This window comes from Rhinatrema bivittatum, chromosome 11 (assembly GCF_901001135.1).
Source record: "Rhinatrema bivittatum chromosome 11, aRhiBiv1.1, whole genome shotgun sequence".
Taxonomy (NCBI): domain Eukaryota; kingdom Metazoa; phylum Chordata; class Amphibia; order Gymnophiona; family Rhinatrematidae; genus Rhinatrema; species Rhinatrema bivittatum.
In genome coordinates, this window is record NC_042625.1 from 20,360,450 (window position 1) to 20,380,281 (window position 19,832).

At 48.0% G+C, this 19,832-nt stretch overlaps 2 protein-coding genes and 1 pseudogene across 5 annotated transcripts in view; 1 reads left to right on the top strand and 2 right to left on the bottom strand.

Moving 5' to 3' along the window:
* KNTC1 (kinetochore associated 1) overlaps positions 1 to 15,646 on the bottom strand; it is a 422,937-nt gene extending 407,291 nt beyond the window's left edge. The window contains exon 1 of one of the 3 annotated variants that reach the window (XM_029571458.1): positions 15,534 to 15,646. The gene's annotated coding sequence lies outside the window, so the exon portion shown is untranslated. Of the gene's footprint in view, positions 1 to 13,731; positions 13,813 to 15,315 lie in introns of those variants that run through there. The other 2 variants (XM_029571459.1, XM_029571460.1) reach the window with 2 other exon arrangements.
* On the bottom strand, positions 4,333 to 4,451 carry LOC115073566 (annotated as a pseudogene).
* Positions 15,640 to 19,832, top strand: part of RSRC2 (arginine and serine rich coiled-coil 2) — a 175,971-nt gene continuing 171,778 nt past the window's right edge. The window contains exon 1 of one of the 2 annotated variants that reach the window (XM_029571462.1): positions 15,640 to 15,835. In XM_029571462.1, coding sequence (XP_029427322.1) covers positions 15,830 to 15,835 — 6 coding nt within the window. In that variant the 5' untranslated portion in view covers positions 15,640 to 15,829. The remainder of the gene's footprint in view (positions 15,836 to 19,832) is intronic. The other variant, XM_029571461.1, reaches the window with a different exon arrangement.

A 19,832-nucleotide genomic window follows, 5' to 3' on the forward strand; every position in this document is an offset into this window, starting at 1 on the left:
AGAACAGTAAGCAGCTGTAATGCCCATGGAGTCACCTAAAGGAACAGATCCTGGCAAGACAAAGCCTGCAGCTCGGAAATTTAACGTGCAGAACAGATAGCCATCAGGAACACTGTCTTCAAGGTCAATAACTGCAAGGAAAGGCTACGCAGTGGTTGAAACGTAGGGCCCTACAGGAATTCCAATACCAAATTAAGACTCTACAATGGAACTGGTACCTCAAGGAAGGAAGAAGATGCTTCAATCCCTTCAAAAAACGGGCTACATCAAGATGAGATGATAAGGAATCACCATTCACCGGGCCCTTGAAACAGGCAAGAGCCGCAACCTGTACCTTCAAGGAATTAAGAGCCAATCCTTCATTTAACCCAGCCTGCAAAAATTCCAGAATGCGTGGGATCTTAACCAAACAAGGAAGAACACTTCTATCCTCACACCAGGCCTCAAACACTCTCCAAACCTGCACATAGGCCAAGGAAGTGCAGAACTTCCGAGTGTGGAGCAAGGTAGCAATCACTACAGAAGAATATCCACACTTCAACAAGTGAGCCTTCTCAAGGGACAAACCGTAAGAAAAAGATCTTCATGAAGGACAGATCCCTGCTGCAACAGATTTGTAAATAGCAGAAGACGAAGGGGGGTCTCCACCAACAGTCTTCGCATATCTGCATACCACGGGTGTCGGGGCCTATCCAGTGCCACCAGGTGTATCACCCGCCTGCGATTCTGAGAACTACCCTGCCCAACAAGGGCCAGGGAAGAAAGGCATAAAGTAAAGTAATTTGTCTTCCGGCCAGATCTGTACAAATGCATCTTTGCCCAGGGAACACTGATATCTCCTGTGACTGAAGAATCGAGGAACCTTTGCATTGCGAGAAGTCACCAGCAGTCCAAGAACGGAAACCCCCTAGCAATCCACTATCAGCTGAAATGACTCGTCTGACAACATCCATTCTCCTGGTTCAGACTCTCCTTGCTGAAAGTCTGCTCTTAAGTTGTCTTTTCCTGCAATGTAAGAGGCCGAGATCATCCATAGATGTCCTTCTGCCTATTCCACAAGGTGATCTATTTCCTGCAACATTTGCTGGCTCTTGGTTCCTCCCTGTTGATTGATGTAGGCCACCGTTGTTGTGTCTGTGGCTGAACTGCAAGCATGCCAACTGGACCACCTGGGTTTCCAGGCGATTGATGTTCAGAGGAACACCAGCATTCCAATGTCCTTGAGCAGTCAGCTCCCAGACCCTGGAGACTTGCATCAGTTGCGAGTATCAACCAGTTTGGGAAGGTCAGGGAAACACCCCTTCTCAGATGAGCCTCCTGCAACCACCACTGGAGGCAAGAGCAGATTTCTATCGGCAAGTGGAGCAGGATCGAATGGTCCTGAGACTTCCAACGAGACAGCAGTGGGCGCTGAAGAGGACGCATATGCGCTCTTGCCCACTGCATCACTTCCAGTTATGCCCCATTAAACAGAAAGCCTGTAAATAGGACCACATTGTCGGGTATATAGTTCTCACAAAGTGACGCACCTGTGACATCAATTTCTGAATACGAACTTCCGGCAGGAAAACCTTTTCCTGCCTCATGTCAAACCGCACACCCAGATACTCCAATGACTGAGATGGCTGAAGACTACTCTTGGCCAGGTTCACCACCCAACCACGCTCCTGCAACAAGGAGATCACCTTGCAGGTCATTAGGCGGCGCTCTTCCTGATACTTGGCCTGAATCAGCCTGTCGTCCAAATAAGAGATTGGATCCTGGTTCACCCGTCTCAACGCTGCTGCTACTACCACCATAACCTTGGAAAATGTCCTAGGAGCGGTGGCTAGACCAAAAGGCAGTGCCCGAAACTGATAATGGTGACCCCTCCGCAAAACACAGAGAACATTGTGCTCCAAACAGATGGGAATATGAAGGTAGGCCTCAGACAGATCCAGGGAGGTCAGCAATTCCCTCGACTGCACAGCCATTATCACTGAGCGTAAGGTTTCTATGTGAAAATGAGTCACCCTCAAATGACGGTTAACACTTTTGAGATCCAGGATGGGACAAAAGGAGCCCTCCTTCTTGGGCACCACAAAATAAATGGAATATCGCCCCATACTTTCTTGGAGTGTAGGCACTGGAACCACAGTCCTCAGCCAGAGGAGCCTTAGAAGCGTTGATTCCACTGCCTGCTTCTTCTGCGGAGAGTGGCAAGGAGACACCATGAACGTGTCCCGAGGAATACTGCGAAATTCCAGCACATATCCTTCTCATATCACCTCCAGGACCCATTGATCTGATGTGATCTCGACCCACCTCTGATGAGAGAGAGACATCCCCCCTACCTCTTGTTCCAGAAGGTGAATTGACAAACCTTCACTGGGAAGCTTGGTAGGATCCACCACCTGAGCCCGCTCCTCTCTTGGGCTATCGGGGACGAAAGAGCTGAGACCTACCTAACGGCAGAGTCCTCTGAAAAATCAACCCACTGTAGGGATGAAAGCGCTTCGAACCCCGGAGACAACCCCTCATACCAAATGGGCACTGCAACTGCTTCTTATTCTCCAGCAACCAAGGGACCGGAGATTTGCCCCACTTACTGGCCAATTTCTCCATCTCGCTCCCAAACAAGAGCGAGCCTTTAAAAGGCATTTTTGTAAGATTAGCTTTGGAGGCTGCATCAGCTGAACAATTTTGCAAATATAGTTGACACCTGGCTGCTACCACTGAAGCCACTCCTCTGGCCAAGGTACAGATCAAATCACAGCCCATATCAGCTAAAAAGGCAGCAGCGGGTTCCATAACTGTTCTGGAATCCACTCCAGAATCATCAATTTCCTGAGAGAGAAGCAGACAATATCGTGCCACTAGGATGCAACAAGAAGCTATCTGTAAAGTCATCGCCATTGCTTCAAAGGCTTGCTTAAGGATAGCCTCAATTACTCCTGGGGGAATTCTGCGCACAAAAACTGAAATTCTGCAAACTTTATATTGGTCAAAAAAAACCCACAATTTACATGACAGTCTTTAAGTAACTATATTTTAAATTATTACAGAAAAAAGTTACTTAAAGTTGCAGAATTTTAAATATTTTGAGCAGAATTTCCCTAGAAATTCACTGTAAGAATGTCCCTTCCACTTGCTCTCCCTACTCCCCTGGCCAGTTTGCCCTCTTAGGCCCCAACTCCTCCACCTGCCAATATCTCTCCCCTTCACCTCTAGGCTCAACCCTTTCCACTCTATTGCCAGTCCCAGACTTTGACCCTGTTCTCAGTACTGCCCCTCACACAGGCTCCCTCTGTCCCTCCCTCTCTCACACACATGCTCCCTCTCTCTAATACACATACACAAACCCTCACATACACAATCCCTTCACTCAGACTAGCATCCTCACATACACACAGTCCCTTTTTCATACACACGAGCTCCCAATCTCCTCATATAGGCTCCCTCTCTCTGAAACCCACACTCAAGCATCCCCCCACCCACCCTCTCTTACCTCCCATGCTCTCTCACACCTTCCCCACCCCCCTCTCACCAACTACGCTCTGTCACCCTCCCCTCTCTCACACACACATTCTCTCACCAGCATGCCGTGGGACGCGCTCCATTCGCGGCGAAGATGAAGGCCCGGGCGCGCCGTTCGCAGCACACGGGGGCCTTCCCTTTACGCCGTGAACAGCGCACTGGGCCTTCCCTTTACGCCGTGAACGGCACGCCGGGCCGTGTGCCACGGGATGTGCTCCGTTCGCAGCATGCCAGGGTCTCCTCTGCTATTTTCTGCCATGCTGAGATTCCCCCACTCTCGCGATGGCCACTGTCCGTGCGCTTCCGGTTTTGGAGGGAGGAAATCAGCTAGGCAACGCTGAAAATCTGCGGGAAGAGCAACGAGGAAGGAAATCTGCGAGGTGAGAGAGGAAATCTGTGGGAAGGGGGAATTCTGCGCAAATTCTACATTCCGTAGTAGGGCAGAATTCCCCCAGGAGTAGCCTCAGTCCTCCCATCATGTACATCCTTCAGGGCCACTCTTCCCTCCACGGGGATAGTCGTTTGCTTACAGACAGCACAGACCAGCGCATCCACTTTGGGAAACCGCAAACGTTCCCTCACCGTTGGATCCAGGAGGTACAGGCCTTCCTATATCTGACTCCCTTTGAAAACTGCCTCTGGGGCGCTTCATTCAAGATCAATTTCTGAATGGCATCCATAACAGGGAAAAAAACAAAGGATTTACGCAAGAAAACCAATGGAATTCTTTTTTGGTTCAAACATGGAATCTGTGCCAGGAACACCCAGCAACTTTAAGGTCTGAGAAATCAAGGCCAGCAGTTCATCTCTATGAAAGAACCACAACACCTGGTATTCCCAGGCAGTTTCCCATCCAAGTACTAACCAGGCTCAACCCTACTTAGCTTCTGAGATCAGACAAGATCAGGCGCATTCAGGGTGGTGTGGCCATAGGCCCAAAAGGAACTGGAGCGGGGGCCACTCAACTTCCATCTCCTGCGACGGAACCAGTCAAGTAAGTTCCAAGATCCGGCGTGCTTCCAGACATATCCTTAAGCAGACCATCATCAGGCTGGGAGGAAAGGAAAATTAGTTTCTTACCTGATAATTTTCGTTCCTATAGTACCATGGATCAGTCCAGACACCTGGGTTGTGACTCCGCACCAGCAGATGGAGACAGAGTAAAACTTGTCAGGCTCCCTACATATAGTAAGGTGCCACCCACAGCCCCTCAGTCTTACGTAATGTCAAAGCAATAACTGGCCGACTAACTAACTAACGACCCGCCGACCAGGCCAATTCAACTACCCTCAGCTGGAACAGAACTACCAGACCCAGAGGCAAACGGTATACTCCAAGTAGATTAAATGCAAAAAACTATAATCCAACAGAGCGGACTTTTTGTTACTTCAGCGCAAAAACAGACAGAACTACAACAGACGGGCGGGAGCCTGGACTGATCCGTGGTACTACAGGAACGAAAATTATCAGGTAAGAAACTAATTTTCCTTTCCTGTACGTACCCGGATCAGTCCAGACACCTGGGATGTACCAGAGCCAACTACCGAGGGTGGGAAGCAGAGAGTCCCGCTCGGATCACTCTCTCTCCAAACCCACCGGAATCAGCTGACTGGACATCAAGCCTGTAATGTCTAGCAAACGTATGTAAGGATTTCCACGTCGCTGCCCTGCAGATTTCCTGTGGGGACACCTGAGAGGCCTCAGCCCACGACGTAGCGTGTGAACGGGTCGAGTGAGCCCTGAGTTCCTTAGGGACAGACTTTCCCCGCAAGATATACGCTGATCCTATGGCCTCTTTAAGCCACCTCACAATCGTGGTCCGAGAAGCAGCCGCTCCCCTCTTAGGACCAGAGCATAAAACAAATAAATGGTCGGAAACCCGAAAAGAATTTGTTACCTCCAAGTAACGGAAAAGAACCTTACGAACATCGAGCTTTCTCAGGTCTCTTGACTCCTGGTCACTACGATCTACGTCTGAAAAGGCCGGGAGCTCCACAGATTGATTCAGGTGAAAAGCAGATACCACTTTCGGCAAAAAAGACGGAACCGTTCTCAAAGAGACCCCTGAATCTGAGATTCTCAGGAACGGTTCTCTACAAGACAGCGCCTGTAACTCTGAGACTCGTCTAGCCGAAGTGATCGCGATCAGAAACACCGTCTTCAAGGTGAGATCCTTGAGAGTCGCTCGCTTCAGGGGTTCGAACGGCGCCCCGCACAGCGCCGAAAGGACCCAATTCAGATTCCAAGATGGGCAAGGATTCCTCACCGGCGGGCACAAATGTTTAGCTCCTCGAAGAAAACACGCCACATCCGCGTGGAGTGCCAACGATACCCCTCGAACCTTACCCTTAAGGCACCCGAGGGCAGCTACCTGTACTCTAAGGGTACTACAAGACAGTCCCTTGGAAAGACCCTCCTGCAGGAAGGCGAGGACCTCCGGTACGGAAGACAAGATAGGATCCACCCTGCGAGAAATACACCAGTTGTCAAACACCGCCCACACCCGAGCGTAGGCTAAGGACGTGGACTGTTTCCGAGCTCTCAACAAGGTGGCTACCACCGCATCCGAGTACCCCCTGGACTTCAGGCGTTTCCTCTCAAAAGCCAAGCCGCGAGACAATAATGATCCGCATCCTGCAAACAGACGGGTCCTTGACGAAGTAGGATCGCATCCCCTCGAAAACGAAGGGGAGGTTCCACTGCTAACTGTAGAAGATCCGCGAACCACGGCCGCCGCGGCCACTCCGGCGCTACCAATATCACGTCCGCCGGATGCAGCTCTATTCTCCGTAGCACCTTGCCAATCAAGGGCCAAGGAGGGAACATGTACAGCAACACGTCCGTGGGCCATGGAAGCACCAGCGCATCTACGCCCTCTGCCCCCCGTTCTCTTCGCCGACTGAAGAACCGTGGAGTCTTCGCGTTCTGAGCCGTGGCCATCAGATCCATGTGTGGCTGACCCCATCTGCCGCAGATGAGGCGATAAGCTACGTCCGGCAGCTCCCATTCTCCGGGGTCCAGCCGGTGCCGGCTGAGGAAATCCGCTTGGACGTTGTCGCTTCCTGCTATGTGGGACGCTGCAATGTTGCTGAGATTCTGCTCCGCCCAGCACATCAGCCTGCTGGCCTCTTCCGCCACGCCGATTGATGTAGGCCACTGTGGTGGCATTGTCCGATAGCACCTGGACCGCCCGGCCCCAAATCCACGGGCCGAAGGCATGCAGTGCTAGGGACACGGCCCTGGTTTCCAAACGATTGATGGACCATCGCGACTGTTCTCTGGACCACTGCCCCTGAACTGAACGTCCCTGGCAGACCGCTCCCCAGCCGGAGAGACTGGCGTCCGTCGTGACCACCATCCAGTTGGGCATGATCAGCGATACTCCGCATGACAGATGTTCGGAGAGAAGCCACCACTGCAGACTGGACCTGGCCCTGTCCGTGAGGGGCAGAGGCAGGTGAAATTCTTCCGATGCTGGTTTCCAACGGGAGAGCAAAGCAGATTGCAACGGTCCTTGGTGAGACCTCACCTGGAGTATTGTGTTCAGTTCTGGAGACCGTATCTCCGAAGAGACAGAGACAAGATGGAGGCGGTCCAGAGAAGGGTGACCAAAAAGGTGGAAGGTCTTCATCAAATGACTTATGAGGAGAGATTGAAGAATCTAAATATGTACACCCTGGAGGAAAGGAGGAGCAGAGGTGATATGATACAGACTTTCAGATACTTGAAAGGTTTTAATGATCCAAAGACAACGACAAACCTTTTCCATAGGAAAAAAATCAGCAGAACCTGGGGTCACGATTTGAAGCTCCAGGGAGGAAGATTCAGAACCAATGTCAGGAAGTATTTCTTCACGGAGAGGGTGGTGGATGCCTGGAATGCCCTTCCGAAGGAAGTGGTGAAGACCAGAACTGTGAAGGACTTCAAAGGGGCGTGGGATAAAACACTGTGGATCCATAAAATCAAGAGGCCGTCAATAAAGAGTGGGTGGCTAGCCAGAATGACGGCTACTGCCTGGAGACAATACCCTTATTCAATAAACATACACATGGTTACTGTGACTCCAACATCACTCTAAGCTACAACAGCAAGAGGAAATGTGGAAAAAAGGATTCGCACTCACAAAGCGGGGAGTAGCTGGCTTGTTACGGCGGTTACTACCCCAAACCAAATAAGCCTGATACTTCACTTTCAATGCATATCCAGCATAGCTCTCTGCTTCAACGGCAGGGGAGAAGAAAAACCGATACTTCACGCATATCCAGCATAGCTCTCTGCTTCAACGGCAGGGGAGAAGAAAAACTGATACTTCACGCATATCCAGCATAGCTCTCTGCTTCAACGGCAGGGGAGAAGAAAAACTGATACTACAAGCATATCCAGCATAGCTCCCTGCTTCAACGGCAGGGGAGAAGAAAAACAACCAATAAGGGATGAATGGCACGGTCTGGGTAAAGCAGATGGGCATGGGTGTAGCTTGCTTATTGCGGCGGTTACTTCCCCTACTACCCATAACTAATCAAGCTTGATATTTCACTTGGTTGCAGCTCCATCACTGCTCTCTACATTAATGGTGGGGGTGGAAGGGAAATAGAACCAAAGAGCTAAGAGAAACAGATAAGTATGAGAAAAAAATGTGAAGCTTGCTGGGCAGACTGGATGGGCCGTTTGGTCTTCTTCTGCCGTCATTTCTATGTTTCTATGTTTCTATGTCGTAGATGAGCAAAAGCCCAAGGAACTAAGGCGAGCGTTGATGCCATCGAACCCAAGACAATCAGGTAATCGCGTACCATCGGGCAGCGTAGTGACAACAGGCGTCTCACCTGCCGCTGCAGCTTGTCCACTCTCTCCTGGGACAGGGAGACCCTGCCCTTCGCCGTGTCGAACAGAGCCCCCAGGTACTCCAACCTCTGGGTAGGCTCCAGATGACTTTTGGTGAGATTGATCACCCAGCCGAGGGACTGCAAGAGCTGTAGTACTCTGGAAACCGACTGTCGGCACGCCATCTCGGATTTGGCCCAGATGAGCAAATCGTCCAAGTAAGGGTGGACCAGGAGGCCCTCTCGCCTGAGTTGCGCCGCCACCACCACCATGACCTTGGTGAATGTGCGTGGAGCCGTGGCGAGCCCGAAGGGAAGGGCCCTGAACTGATAATGTCTGCCCAGGATGCAAAACCGCAGAAATTTGTGATGATCCGGTCGAATTCCGATGTGCAGGTACGCCTCCGTTAGATCCAGCGAAGCTAGGAACTCGCCTGGCCGTACCAAGGCCACCACCGAACGAATCGTTTCCATCTTGAAGCACGGAACGCGCAGGCACCTGTTGACCCCTTTCAAATCCAAAATTGGCCGTACGTGCCTTCTTTCTTTGGCACCACGAAGTATATGGAGTATCTCCCCTGGTGATGCTGCTTTGGAGGCACGGGTGTAATGGCGCCTAGTGCTTCTAGGCGCCGGAGGGTCAGTCTTACCGCTGATCGCTTTTCTAACCCCTTGCAAGCCGACACGAGGAACTTGTCCACTGGCAGATGTACAAAATCTAACGCGTAACCGTGACTTATCACGCTGAGGACCCACTGGTCCGAAGTTATCTTGGTCCTTTCCTCGACAAACAGCGCCAGCCTCGCCCCCACGTTTGGCACGAGGTCCCGGGGCTGCCGCGAGAAAAGGACCTCTCTCGTATCATTGGGCCGCCTTAGGCCCCGATCCCGACGAGGGACCACCTTGTCTGCCGAATCTCTTCCCTCGAAAGGACTGAGGCCAAGAGGAAGATCTGGAGGACCCGGACCGGTAGGTCGAGCCGGATCCGGACGACCTCTGCGTCCGCTGACGTCTGTTACTCCGAAAACGGTTCCTCGTGGAGAAGGATGTCCGAGGTCTAGGCCTGTCCTCGGGCAACTTGAATGCCCTGTTCTCCCCAAGGGACTGCATCAGATCGTCCAGCTGTTTACCAAATAACAACTTCCCTTTAAAAGGCAGTGAGCCCAGATGAGCCTTGGACGACCCATCAGCCGCCCAGTTTTGGAGCCAGAGTAGTCGGCGGGCAGAGACCGCCGATACCATAGCCCTGGTTGACGTCCGTAATAAGTCATACATAGCATCCGCACTATAAGCGATCACCGCTTCCAGGTGATCCGCCTGCGCCGACTCCCCCTCGGAGAGACCAGCATTCGCCTGGAGATTCTGGGCCCAGCGCAGCCCGGCCCTCAGCGCAAAATTACTGCAAATGGCCGCCCGAACTCCTAGAGCGGACACCTCAAAGACTTTCTTGAGCTGCACCTCCAGCTTTCTATCTTGAATATCCTTGAACGCCATAGCGCCCGTGACAGGAATTGTAGACCTCTTTGTCACTGCCGACACTGCCGCGTCGACCCGCGGAAGGCGAAGAAGTTCCAGGATCTCCTCTGGCAGTGGATACAGCTTGTCCATGGCCTTACTCACCTTTAGGCCCAGCTCGGGAGTATCCCATTCACGGAAGAGGATGTCGGACGCTGAGAAGTGAAACGGGAAAGCCAGCGCTGGACCCGCAAGGCCCAACAACACCGGATCCATATTGACCTCCTGCCGGGACTCCACTGGCAGAGCTTCCACTCCTAGCTCCTGGAGTATGGTCGGGATGAGGGGCGCCAGTTCGTCTCTCCGGAATAGGCGAACCACTTTAGGGTCGTCGCCCTCCGCCGCCTGCGTCCCTTTGCCGGCACCTGGCTGGACTGGCCCCTCATCATCCTGTCCTTTCGGTCCTACAGGAGCCCCTGAGGACGAATCCTCTTCCTCGGAGAAGGTGGATCCCGTGTCTGAGTCCTGCGGGGCGCCCTGCAGCTGCCGCTTCTCCCTCGACGGTCCTTTCCTTACTTGAACCTCGGCCGTCCTCTTCCGGGGCTGAGAGTGGCCCTCTGAGCCCCCCGCAGTCCTGGACTTCCTAGTCTTCTTCTTGGATTTTTTGTAGCGCATCAACTTGCGCATCAGCAAAGCAAAATCCGCCGAAAACGAGGCCTCCGAGTCAGAGGAGGCCTCCTCCAAACTCCTGTCCCCCGGCGAGATACGTCCCCCCGGGGCCTCCCCCCCAGGGTCCCGTAGCTGCGGCGAGAGCGGGGGAGGCTGGCCGCCATTACCGGCAGCCCTCCTCGTGGCATCCCTGACGGCTTCCAAAATGGCCGCCGTTCCCGCACTAAGCGGGAACAGATCAGCCACGGCTTCCTCCGAGTATCCGGCGCACGACGGCGACCGCGCCACCCGAGGGCGGCCCCCCCGACCACCCTCTGACGGTCCCTCGCCGCCGGACACGCAGTTGCTGCAAACCCCGTCGCGCGCAGAGCTGCACGCGCGGCAAGTCGACCCCCTGGGCATTCCCGGCCCCCGGCGGTACCCCCCGGCCGAAGAAGACGGCAAAAAACAACGAAAAAAACGCCACAATCGCCCCCCTCCGGCGAAGGAACCCCAAAGCGACCCGACCGGGGAAACGAGAGAGAGCGACGGCGACTGAGTAAAAAACAAAGTCCTCGGAGTACTTTTTTTTTTTTTCCCAACTTTACCGCTGTCCAGGACCTGAAGTCTTCTGCTCCAACGGGGGTGAGTGAACCGGACTCCCCGGTGTCACCCCCAACGCTGCTGCCAACACCGGCCGGGTCCTCGACCCTCAGCAGCGGTCTCAACCAGGGGGGGATGGTCCCCTCAGGACCTTCCCAACCCCCCTGGGAGACGTACACAGAGGAGACTTTTCTTCTTACTACTTTGGATGAGATGATATCTTCTATTCCCCTTTTATTTATTTATTTATTTATTTATTTTTTTGCAAACTATCCCTGACTAACTAAAAACCTCCAAACCAGGGATCCCAGAGACTGTGGGTGGACCTGCCCCATCTGCTGGAGACAGAGAAAGACTGAGGGGCTGTGGGTGGCACCTTACTATATGTAGGGAGCCCGACAAGTTTTACTCTGTCTCCATCTGCTGGTGCGGAGTCACAACCCAGGTGTCTGGACTGATCCGGGTACGTACAGGAACTAGGCTTAGCGAAATCAGAGGAAGAAAACTCTCCCTGAGCCTCTAAACAGTGCTGATACGTTAGGAGACACATCAGGCTGAGATGCCCAAATATGACAGGTAACTTAGAGAAAGGCGCTTAGGTTTCTTGCTCACTAGCACTATCAGTGCACAGGTGATGAAGAATGTGCATCCAGCCGGCTCGTTCTGAAAAAATGTCAAGCGCACAAAATTTATGCGCACAAAAATTAGGTGCTCCAAGAGTAAGTACCATAAAAAGCACATGCACAAACTGTGTGCCAAAGCCTGGATGCACCGCCAATGCTTAAAAATTTGTGCACACAAAAGGTGCACCCAAAACTGAGTGCACAGTGTGTGCGCAGAGCCAATGCATTGTGCACACAGACGTCCTGTCCTGTAGAGTAGTAAAGCATGCACAGAAGCACGAGAAAATGCCGCTGTGGCCTACCATGCAGCGCACAGACAAGAAGCCTAATTGTGGGGTCCAGCCCACTGGGGCCACTCAACCCGCCAGGTTGTCCAGTTCCCCTTACCCCCACGGGAGCGGGAACGAACGTCGGAATGGCGCGCCAATCACAGAGACTGAAGGAAGTCTTGCAAACCCCTCTACACTGTCTCTGCCTTTACGTTTTTTTGTTTTTTTTTTGTTTTAAACCTACCCAAGCTCAGCCTTATCAGCTGAGTACAGAGATGGTCTCCGGCTGCGGGAAGAAGAGGGCATGTGCTGTCACTGGTGCTCGGCCTTCTGTGCCCGCTGCCTTTAAGCTGTACAATCAGTTAAGTCCATGCCTGGAAACCGAACTACCAACCCAAGGTACACATCTGAGGGACCACGGAAATCACTTCAGGAATTCTCAACTGAGGGAAGGACCATCTGGTATCACTGCAGAAGAGCTGGCTTTCCTTATTCCATTTTGAATTCTCCTTCCAAAATCTGAAGCAATCCCCATAGGGAGATGCACGACCACCATCTGCTGGAGACGGAGAATACTGGCAGGCTGGTGTAACTGCAGGAGTATATATACTGTGACATCAGTTTGCTCTGTGTCTATCTGCTTGCAGGGTAGCATAACCCAATAGTCCTGAGTCCATCTGACTACATGCCAAGAAATTACCTTTTTTTCAAAATTATTTTCATTATACTCCTGCTATGAAATAACTTGAGTTTGATATGATGTGGATTATTACAACTATGTTCTAAAAACTGTTTTTTTTATTTGGGGTATTCTGTTGTTAAAGGACTGTGCTTTCCTGCCCAGGTAATTGCCCTTTCCTTAACTTTTTTCATCCTATCACTGTCTGGCACTGTAACTTTTTCCAGATTTTCCTTTGTAATGTCTTTAGAAAGTAAATGTTAATCCTATTTCATTTAAAAAGTTTTTCTTTCTTGCATTAAATATGCAATGTCACCTATAAGAAGAGGTGACGAGGACAAAAACAGTAAATAAATTTAAAAGAACATGAGATAAACACTGCAGATCCCTAAAAGCTAGAGATTGGAAATGAACAAAAGGGTGCATGGGGGTAACCTGCACGGAGCAGCAGTTTCTACCCTTAACAGAAGGCATAGGGATTACTATCCTTAACCAGTTAGCCTTGATGCTTTTGAAGCAACTGCAACATTGCTCTCTACTTCGATGGTGGTGGCAAAAAGGGGAATTGAATTCAGGCAAACAGATAACTTTTATGATCCAGGGGTACTGATTTGCAGACATTAGGGAAAAAGCACAGGACTGCTTCTACGGCCAAGTCCAAAAGGAAAGCACAATCAAGAAGCATTGTCTGAAATATCATGAAGGTTGCTCACCCCATAAAATTTTGCTAACAGTAATTTAGTTATGGGTTTGATAGTTGCTTGATTTTGATTGAAAATATTAGTACCCTTAACACAAGGTTTGGAGGTACCCTGCATGAAGCACCAGTTACTACTATAAGAAACTTGCTGGGCAGACTGGATGAACCATTTGGTCTTTTTCTGCCATCATTACTATACTATACTGTAAATATGTTTTGAACTATATACTTCTTTTTGCTAATCATTTTTTGAATTACATTCCCTTTGGTTTCTCTGTAAGTTTGTATTCAACTACTGTTTCAATGTATCCGCCCCTGAGGCGACAGTTCAGTTCTCTGTAAACCGGTGCGATATGTATTCTATACAGGAACATCTGTATATAAAAAAAATTAAAAATAAATAAATAAATATACATACATTTTAAAAAATCTTTTCAGATTACTAGGGGCAACATAACAGGTTTTCTTCTTGCCGCTTGGTAAGGTACAACTCACAGAGCTGCAAAACTCATTAAAGACAAAAGTGAATTGGATAGGCCATGACCAATGGATATATGCTTTCTTACAACCAATCAGGGACGAACAGTTCCTGGTTACTTAGTTTCACCAGTTTGGGTTTCAAACTCTAACCCAGAGCTTTCCAAACTTTTCATGTTGGTGACACACTTTTTAGACAAACATAATTTCACGACACGGTAATTCAGTCTACTAGTAAACCAGAGGTTAAAGGTTAAACGAACGAAACATATTTCGACAATTTATGTATGTTTCCTTAAATATATACATAAATAAAATGTTTCACGACACAACCTATCTCATGAAAACCTTAAATTTATATTAAAAATATATATTCCAAGATTCATGTTATTGTTATAATTTATGAGAAACAATAATAAAACAAATTGTCTGTCCCCCACACACTCATCTCTCTCCTCCCCCCAGCACATGTCTGGCCCCCACACACTCATATCTCTCCCCCTCAAGCACATGTCTGTCCCCCCAGCACGTTTGCCCCCCACTCACTCATCTCTCTCTCCCCAGCACATGTCTGGCCCCCACACTCATGTACCTCGTCTTTTTGATTGTTGCCAGTTAAGTGCTTCACTCCCTTCCATGATCACCAGACACTGCTGCTTGCAGTCAGTACTCCTCATGGCCAGGCCTCATCGGCAACAGCAGCCAATGCAAGGATGGCTGGGCTCGTTCCACCCACCAAGCCCCCCCAAAAAACACGATTGACAGCAAAAATCACCCAATAATAAGCAACCCATAAACTGAAAAAAAAAAGTGAATCTCTAGAAAAAAAAAAAGCCCAAACTCGCATCAGAGTTGACCGGGCTTGCGCGACACACCTGCACACTGCAGGCGACACACTAACGTGTCCCGACACACAGTTTGGAAAGCTCTGCTCTAACCAATATGGATATGCTAATCTGGTTTTGAGAAACTTTATGAAAAATCTAGACAATCAAATCCACTACAAACCTGTTCACATATTGATATATAGTAACATACAAAATGTCAACAGGTAAAGACAAGATGTTTAGGATTGTAATTGCAGCTCAATGTACCTCAGCCATTTCAGATCCAAGCATGAAACAAGTGAATATGAGCTTTCTCTCCTGTTCAGACAGATTTTTTTGTTAGAGATGACTGGATTATGAATGCATATGAAAAATGCAGATGGACCCCCCCCCCCAAAATACCTGCTCCAAAGATTTACGATCCCTAGCTTTTTTAAACTTCAGTTGATTTCACTATGCCCTCATTGCCTCATCTTTTTTTCTCCCAGTGAATTATACAGCAGTAATACATTTTGCATTGCAGAACTTTTGTAGTAAGTTGAAGGCCGCTGCATTAAAATAAACATTGTGTAGACAAGGGTCTGTAAAAATTCAAAGTCAGAAAAATGCACACCTCCCCCACACTAGCAATAACATCATAAAAGCAGCTGCTAGCATCACATTACTATTTATTATGCGTTTCCTTTTACTAATATTACCTTTTAGGATATTAACCCTTGGGCAAGGCGATTCTTCTAACCACGGCACTGATAGCCCCCCCCCTCCGAAAATTAACGATTTATTATGAAAACAAAACCTTTCAAAATTCCATCTGCTTGTAAACCTTTATGAACCAACACTGGGCCAGCGTTTTCCAGTACATCTAATAACGACAGCGGTCGACTGCTACTGCCACTATCTTGCCAGAAGCCCTCACCTCCTCCACCAGTCGAAATTGGCGGGCTAGGAACCCATCGGTCAAGGATCGCCAGTGACGTAAACATCTACGCACTACCTCCGCCTCCCCTTTCGTCCCACAATGCAACGGGCGGCGCCGTTGCCTCTGTTCCATCCGGGTACTGGCTCCTAGTCGTTCGTCGGTTCCCCGCCTTGTCCTCGCGCTGTAGCGAACTTTTTTTTTTTTCTGCGCCTTGCATCGAAGGGACCTACTCTCGCGGAGACGGGAAAATAGAAGGAAAATAAACGAGAAGGAACGGGGCCGGCCCTTCAAGAATGGCGGTAGGTAGCAGCCGAATGTTTATAGTTGGCGTGTTTGGGGGTCGATCTAACGCCTCCTTTCCCGTGTCGGTGTTTTTGAAAGGCGCTGGTTTGTGGAGAGTGAGAAAATGGCGTCTCGTAATCCGCCATAATGGCAGGAGGCACTCGCTATTGTTTTCCGGAAGTTTTCGTCCGGTTTATGATGCGAGCTTCCCGTCTAAACAGATTTTTTAGAACAGAAATGTAAATTGGTTGTTTTTATATGGGCTTTGCTGGTGTCGGAATGTTTATTCCTCCGGCCTTCAGTGGTCTGAGATGGCCCTTTCAGGCCTTTAAGGGCTGCTTTTGTTTTCATTCTTTTTGGCGAACATTAAAAAGAGAGCAATGCATTATGTACCAGAGATATTATGAGAACATCTTTCAGTTCTTTCTTTGAATTGGCATTGCTTAGTGGGCTGAAGACTAGTCAACACAAGCATTTGGGAGTTTTGAAAAAAAAAGTTTAGCCTTCATATTAAGGAGCATAATCATCAACTTTCTTTCGTATATGGAGCAAACAAAATGGTTCTATAGCGACGTTTGTATAACGCTTTTTTGTAAAAAAAATAATAAAATAAAAAAAGACAGGAATATAACCATAGATGGCATATCTGCGTGTAAAAATAGTAAGCTTGGGGTCCACAATAGACTAGTATACTATTTTGTATAGTTTATTTCGCTGAACTTCTTTAAAACGGTTTGCAAGGAGCATTAGCTAAAAGGGGGTTTATTGGGTTAGTTATGGAAAGCTAGGTGTTCATAATCTGCAGAGTAGAGGGCTAAACTCACAATAGACTACAGAACTGTGGTAGATGACGTCAAGAATAGGCAAGGTTTTGGTACATTTTCAGATATGGGTGGAGGTGGCAAAATTCCTAGCATGGTCTGTGATTTTTTTTTTTTTGCACTTTCCAGTTAAGCAAAAAAGGAGTTCTATCTTGCAACTTATCAAGCTTGTTCGGCTGGCAGATGTAATACCGGTTTTGGTCATGCCTTTCAATTAGAAAACTAGTTTTCAAGGCATGTTAGCCTTCTAGATAGGGATAAGGAAGGGTCGTGACTGCATTTAGAACAGTGTATTGAGTTGGCAGGATTTGGACCCAAGGGTCACATTGGGATTCTGGTCTAGGTTGGTGAGAGAGGGGTGCTGATGATTCAAAGATTTCCTTCTTGCTGAGTCTCAGGGTCAGGAGAGAGTATACTCAAAGTTTGAGAGGGTCATGGGGGGGGGGGGGCGCCAATGGTATCACTTTCATGAGGTAGTGACATGCACTCACTATGGCAGGCCAGAACCAGGCTTATTGCTATGCTGACCATAGATTGCATACCTCTGGTGTAAGTGGTTAAGCTTGTATGGCTGACATTTGAGAGATCTGAAGAGTGGTATAGGTAGGGGTGACTAGGCAGACTTGGTTGGCCAGTAGACCTGTCTGCCAACATTTTATGTTATATGAAATGTCCAAGTGTCTTGTGAACTACAGTTTTGTGGCTCTGCAGGATCATGTTACAAAGAAGATTTTACATGCTAATGCAATGCTGGTTCTTCATATATGATTTTGGACCATCAGCATTTCCTTCACCAGCAGGAGTAGGCAAAAGTTCCACCAAAGGTACTTATATTAAGATATTCTTTATGTTGGTACTGAGCATGCTATCCCTCAGCTTTTTAGTTTTATTTCTGTACCCAGATGGGGCTGGTAGCACATCCTGTTGGGTCTTATTATACACGAAGTAGTTATTTCTATCCCCCTTTCAGAAAACTCTTGGGTCTCTTGGCACTGGAAATTGATTGTTAATTTTAAGTCCCTCCATTATTCCTGAGACTGTTGATTTGTCCACGTTTGTGGATGGCTTCCAGTAATCTCTTATGAGAGCTTGGATTTTTCTAATATGGATAATTTCTTCCTGGTGCATAGCACTTTTTTTTTTTTACTTTTTACAAAAGAGTAGCTTGATATTCACATCTCTTTTCATTGGACTTTCCTTCAATGAGAATTACAATTTATTACCTGCTTTTTTGAAAGAAATTCACCCAGGGTGATCTGTATTTTAAATAAAGCCCATTTAGTTAAGTTTAATCATTTTATTATCACTATTTGTTAAATATTAAAGCAGATTACAACATTTCAAAAGAAAAAATACCTCTAATACAAACATTGAAAACTAGCAAATAGTTTCCGTCCACTAACTTTTCTAACTGAATTATTCATAACTTAATGGCTTTATAGTCATTTTTGCAGCATGGAGGACTGAATACAAGGCAGAAGTTATGACTTCCCTATATCGTAAAAAGGACCTTTTAAGGAAACATAGCAGCCTTTCTTGAGATTGATGAAATCCTTTAAATAAAGATTATTTCCCATGGAAGATGGGAAGAAGAGGTAGGGGGACGTACTCAAGCCAGATTTTCATCCTGAAGATTTAAAGTGTTTGAAAATAAATTTAAAGTAGGCACAGTTTTCTTGGCTCTTAACCTGGTAGAAACTTGAAGCATTGAGTACCAAATCCCAGACGCCTAGTGGTCTGGATTGCCGAATTTTAATGAACTTGCTATAACCTCTTCAGAACTGCATGCTAATTTGGCCTAATGTATGGGGAGCAAAATCATTTGACCTAGACTGGCAAGACAGAGTAATAAGCGCAGGATGTGAAGCTTGAATGCCAGGAGAAGCAGGTTCAGGCCATAGAGCTCCATCAGGTCACTAGTGGTAGAAATAGAAAAAGGCTTCATTTTAGAAGAGGATGTTGTATGTAAAAAAAAGAAATATGAGCAAAAAAGCACTCCAACACTTGTAAATTATTTTTAAAAAAACAAACAAAACCTTTTATTCTTGGCTGAAAGTTTTATCTGGTACCTTTTTATTAAAAACTTCTCCACCTCTGCCAAAAATGTAAGAATATTTTTGTTAAAACTGCTTTATTGAGCAGCCTATTTTGCAGCAATAGAGACTTCTGCAGCATTTCAGAAGAAAAATGTCCTGCAACCTTTATCTTTTTTCCAGTCATCAGTCGCCTTATTTCACTGAAAGGGTTGTTTTAATCTTATAATTACATGTTTTTGGAGGTCAGGAAAACAACTCTGCAAGGTCCAGAACTTTTGGAGATCTTTATTTTGTGTTGTGATCCTAACAAAAAGACTAGAGGGGAGGAATAGCTCAAAGGTTAGCGCAGCAGGCTGTGAACCAGAGAATCTGGGGTTCAAATCTCGCTGCCACTTCTCGTGTCCTTAGTCAAGTTCCTTCTCTCTCCATTGTCTCAGGTACAAACTTACAGGCCGATAAAGAACAGTGTTGCTCAGCTGAGCACACTGTTTAGTCCCCATTTACTAACACATTTTAAACACGCTATTATTACACCTTATACTGTAAAGGGTAATAGCACGTGGAAAACGTGCGGCCTACCCCCCCCCCCCCCCCCCCCCCAAAATAATGGCGCTCATCACATGCAAGTGCATGTTAACGAGCCTATTAGTTATTCCCCCGGAATACTGAAAGTAAAATGTGTGGCCAGGCTGTACATTTTACTCTCAGAAATTAATGTGGCTTATTGGACCCTTGGTCTGACCCAGCATGGCAGTTTCTTAACATCTGCAAAGGGCAGGCGTTAACTTGAAAGCACTGGGAAAAGTGTACAGAAAAGCAGAAAAAGATAAAAAAAATAATAATAAATCTGCCCGCTGGTTGGTGGGTTCGAAAATGGATGCTCAATTTTACCTGCGTCCGTTTTCCGAACCCGTGGCTGTCAGTGGGTTTGAATACAGATGCCGGTAAAATGAAGTGTCGGTTGTCAGACCTGCTGACAGCTGCTGCTTCTGCTAATAAGGAGGCGCTAGGGATGCGTTAGTGTCCCTAGTGCCTCCTTATTAGCGCACAGCTTAATTTGAATACAAAATCATGAGTCCAGGAGAGTGGGCGCTCGACTCGGATTGCCGGCTCTCCCACACCTCTTATTGTATCGGCCTGTTAGATTGTGTGCCCTC